General features: G+C 37.8%; 1 protein-coding gene and 1 long non-coding RNA gene across 9 annotated transcripts in view; one reads left to right on the top strand and one right to left on the bottom strand.

The window, feature by feature from the left end:
• Positions 1-2,594: 2,594 nt before the first annotated feature.
• On the bottom strand, positions 2,595-4,240 carry LOC107136891. The gene is made up of 2 exons (XR_001502778.2): positions 3,959-4,240; positions 2,595-3,067 (listed from the first exon to the last, which is right to left on the bottom strand). It is a non-coding gene; the product is annotated as an uncharacterized LOC107136891 (long non-coding RNA).
• A 139-nt stretch (positions 4,241-4,379) lies between these two features.
• The window catches only part of Cobll1 (cordon-bleu WH2 repeat protein like 1), a 161,799-nt gene continuing 161,271 nt past the window's right edge, over positions 4,380-4,907 (top strand). For 2 of the 8 annotated variants that reach the window (XM_048812394.1, XM_048812393.1), the window contains exon 1: positions 4,380-4,699. In XM_048812394.1, the coding sequence (XP_048668351.1) occupies positions 4,461-4,699 (239 nt within the window). In that variant the 5' untranslated portion in view covers positions 4,380-4,460. The remainder of the gene's footprint in view (positions 4,700-4,907) is intronic. The other 6 variants (XM_048812391.1, XM_048812396.1, XM_048812397.1 and 3 more) reach the window with 4 other exon arrangements.

The raw sequence follows: 4,907 nt of genomic DNA, 5'->3' as shown, positions 1-4,907 counted from the left end.
ACTCAGTGGTTTAAAACAGCACAGATTTAGGGGAGGGGAGAGGTGGGGAGGGGGGAGGGTGGAGGATGGGAAAGGCAGCGGAGCACAACAGACACTAGTATGGCAATATATAAATTAACGGATGTGTAACTGATGTGATTCTGCAATCTGTGTATGGGGTGAAGGTGGGAGTTCATAACCCACTTGAATCAAAATGTGGAATATGATATGTCAAGAAATTTGTAATGTTTTGAACAACCCACACTAAAAAATTAAAAAAAAAAAAAGAAAAAAAAAAAAGAATGCCACTAAGCCAGATTTAAATAAGCTCTCTAAGGTGTTTAAACACTCATTAATTTGTAAATTTGATAGAGTGGTTAGCTTAAGGTTGGTACATTAGTCAGATAATGAAAAATCAATATCTTTTAACCCAGTCTTGGTTTTGATGCTCCATAACAGCCTCATCTTCAGGAAAATTGTGAATCACTCATTCCACATTCCATGAAGCTACAAAAAAACAGGTCATATATGTACAGTCAGGCTTATCGTCTTAAACTATTGATAATTTTCAATGAATTATAGAAGATTCTAGATGTAATTTTTCTTTGTTTCACTATATCCTAAACATTGTCTATAATATTTAGTATTTATTCTGATATTGTAATATAAAATATGTTACACGGCAAAATTAAAGTGGATGACTGTGCTTAAAAAAAATTACATAAACAACATAGTCTTCAGTTATTTTATTTGCCTCTAAAATTTTAATTAACAGTTGTTCTTGAAGTAATTTCAGTGTATAAGTTTGTATTATAATTATGTGCACTGGACATTACACTAGATATATGGTCATTTTACAACTATCAATGCTATTTCCTATTTCTCTTTGTATATTTCTGTCTTCAATGTAAAAAAGGAAAAATGTTTTTCAATGAAACCAACAATAATCTTTCTTAATAGCTATTTTTGTATTTAAAAAACTAGAGTATTTCAACAATTATATTTGTTGAACTTATTTGTCCTCACTTATTAAATAATTGTACTGTTTTAGGGGAAAGGCATTAAAATGAGATTATAAATAGGAATAAGAAGGGAAGGGAAAGAAGATGAGCCCAGAGTAGTGATTAAGTGATCTGGCCCAGGATTCCTGGAAGCCAAAGAAAATGACTTTTGGCACTTGGATTAAAAAGGTCTTTCATAGAGCATTTGTATAGGTGACACTGAATTGTAACAACACTTTCTATGTTTTAATCGATACAGAGTACTCTGTAAATTATAAAAACACTATACAAAGATGATATTATAATAAACTATTGTGTGTATATTCTTGAACTTCATGTTCACTCCATTTTTATCAATTTAACTTATGAAGACCATCCTTTAATACATGCTAGCCTGAGATTAAGTAGTATCTATGAGATACAAAGCCTGAAGTAAAATCTTCATTAAAACTGAACACTACTGATGCTGGGCACGGTGGGACCCATCTGTAATTCCAACAAACTTGAGAGTCTGAGGCAGGAGGATCAAAAGTTCAAGGCCTGCTCAGCAACTTAATGAGACCCTTAGCAATTTAGAGAGATCCTGTCTCAAAATAAAATGTAAAAAGGGCTGGGGATGCAGCTCAGTGGTAAAGTACCCTGGGGTTCAATCCTGAGTACTGCAAAAAAAAGAAAAACCCAAATTCACTGATCACTGTTACTCAACCTCTCTGATTTTGCAATATAAAATCATACACATGCACACAACACAGAAATACATAAAACAGTCACTTCCTTTAGGCTCTTCAGAGGCAAAGGTGAATTACATAGGAAGATATTAATCACCTCTGAAGTACAGTTTTTCAATTTTAAATACATTTTTCCAGCAGCACTTATAGCTGAATAAAAAAAGACTTAAAATGAACATTAAAACTTTCTTCTAGTAATTTACAAAAATATTTATTCAAATCCTAATTTTATTTTTCCAAGAATTTTTGCATTGCCCACTTTAACCAGAGTCTGTCCACTTCTTTATTAAGAATGTGAACTTATTTTATTTCTATAGAGCTGGACTCTTCAACCTAGATTATAAAATTTATATATATATATATATATATATATAAATAGAATTTATTTCTATTTCATGATTTTGGATTAACTCCATCAACTAATCTTATGGAGAATAAGTCTTCTCTCCCCAGTAGGCAAACTCACCTTCCATCTGTTCCATTTTAAATGATTGATAGCCCCTTTGTGCTGAAAAGTGTTTCCCTGATTTAAGTACATCTTAGGAGTCAGCTGAGTGAAATCCTAAGGAATTCCTTCATTTCTTCATTCATTTAAAGTGCCTCCTATGTTCTGGGCTAGGCTATCAGAAGACAGGGATAAGACATGGCCCCTTAAGTTCAAACCCTTTTAATTCTGCTACGGTGTGGAAGAGTACCTGAAACAAAGTGTCATGGGGCCTTGCTATACCGAATATTCTAATGGGGGGTTCAAGAAAAAGGGAAGCGAAATCAGAAAAGTCTTCCTTAGGTGACAATACTTGACGTAAGCACTAAAAATGAGTGGATGAAGAGGGGAAGGGGAGATTTCCAGTCAGGGAGATTGATAAAAAAAAAACCTCACAACGTGTAGAATTTTGAAACAGTTCTATATAACAAGAAGTAATAATTGGGAAGGGGAAGTTTTCCACCACTATGTATAAAAGCTCACAATGTTGATTATGGTTTTGCTAATAAACTGTGCAACCATCAGACTATGAGTTAGATTAGTACCAAATGAAAGCATCAAGTCTAGTCTTCATTCTGAAAATTGTCAAAATTTCAGTGACTTAACCATGTGTAAATTTAGTATTGCTTATGCAGATCCTGTTGTATGTTCTAGAACTCTTCTGGCAGCTGTATTCAGGACAGTAGTTTTAGCATTCCAGTGTCCTTCAGTCTTGTCCAACCTCCATCTTAAAATATACTTCCACATTGCAGCAGCAGGGGACAGAGTATCAAGACATGAGAACTGATTCTTCAGTGCCTTCACCAGGAAACCAAAGAAAGTCACACAGTCATCTCTAACTTCAGTGGGGTAGAGGGTATAATCCTTCCCTAAGCCTAGGACAAGAAGGAGGACAGGAAAATGGCATGGAAAATACTTTTAGCAGTTATGAAATGTTACAGAAATATTTTATGTTTAAGATTAGCCTAATGGGGTCCATAATATTACTAGTAGGTCATAAATTATGATTAAAAGTAATTAATCTTCTAATCTTGATCTTATGATTGAGAGTGATACACATGAATTAGTTTCACTATTACTCAATATGTGTATCATTGTCTGTGCAAGCAACTGTAAAAGCTAGTCATTTAGAGCATGAAATGATTCATGAAATGGTTTAATCTGAGCTATTGTTTAAGTCTAAAATCCAGAGGCATTTAAATGAATTTCTTTGATACTAGTCACAATATTTAAAAGCAACTTTTGGTGATAAGATTCCAATACTGTAGTTTAAATGTCACTTTATTTTCATTTCATATGCAAGTGTGAACTAAACTATATTATGCACTGGAAACATACTAAGGTTGCTTATTATAGACATAGGACATATTACTAGGTAGCACTTAGAATTTTAATTTCAGCAACATTTTTGGTTGCTACAATGGATAAAATGCTAAAGAGGCATTTCATCAAGCATGGGTCCTAAATATCAGTTTAACACGGATCAATTTAAATTTTCATAACTGTACTTGTTATCCTATCAGGGTGAAGTGGCTAATAGATTTGTTAATTGATATAATATTACAGCAGAGGTCCCCTTCTGGATGTTCCTTCATAGAGGGTTTCTCCAACACTTCATTCCAAATAGTTTTATTTTTAAAATTGTAGCTTCCAGTTAATTTCTTAGTTTCACATTATTTTCTGAAAGCAAGCTTTTGGACCCATCAAAATGACTTACACCTTAAAACAACTGGCACTGAGAGTATATAAATGATATGCAAATATACCTGTTTTGTCAGGTGCAAAGAATCATCCAAAGAGCATGCAATGTGGGCGCACAGCTGTGTCTATATGATTCCTTTACTCTTGTAAAACTTAACAAGAGATGAATGAAATCTATCATCCGACTCTTAGTTTATAGATTGTCACCAAATAATGTTCAGTCCTCACGTCACAGCTGTTACAGGTTTAAATCAAAACAAAAATATGCTTCGGAAGACTAGGCAAAGTTAAACCTACCAGGATTAGAAAGATCACAGTGTCACAGGTGTTTTAACACAATAGTAACACAGAGGTAACACCCCCGCCCACCCCACCCCCACTCCCAAATACTGGATGTCGAAGGTCAGACTTCAGGGAGGTTAAGCTGCAGGCCCTGTTCTGCGAGTTGCTTTCCGTACTTCCGCAGCGATCGCTCTGGGGTTCTCCAAGTGCAGGTACCTTCCCTTTCTCCCCACCTGTTAAGCTTGGGCGCGCCAGGCTTTCTGAAGCGACGCCCTAGCGGTGGGAATGGGAACGCTCCGCATCGGAGCTTCCTTTCCGTTTGGCTTCCCCAGCAGTACCCCCAAAACCCTGAAGCCCTGGGGGAAGGAAATTCCAACTCGCTCGGTGCACACTCCCGCCCCGTTCCTCTCTCCGGCTCGCTGCCTCCCTCGCTCCGATGCCGCCGACCTGTTCCTCACTTCTGGGCGGCGGTGCGGCGGAGAAGGTTGCGAGTTCCCGGACTCAGGGCAGGGACATGGGGCAGGGTGAGTGAGTCGAATTGGGGTGAGGCTCCGTAGCGCTCCACGAACGCCTGGCTTCCCGCCCTCGGTGCAGTGGGAGGCGGGACGCGGCCCGGCCCGGCCCGCGCTGGGCTGAGCCTCGGAGACGCAGCTTTGCCCTCCATTCAAGTCCTGGCTTGAGAGCCAAGCTGCAAGCGCGCGGGCCGGGGGAGGGAAGAGTAGGAGAGGAAGC

This window comes from Marmota marmota, unplaced genomic scaffold (genome assembly GCF_001458135.2).
Source record: "Marmota marmota marmota unplaced genomic scaffold, marMar, whole genome shotgun sequence".
NCBI lineage: Eukaryota > Metazoa > Chordata > Mammalia > Rodentia > Sciuridae > Marmota > Marmota marmota.
The sequence above is the reverse complement of the archived record's forward strand: the minus strand, read 5'-3'. Positions and strand labels throughout refer to the sequence as shown.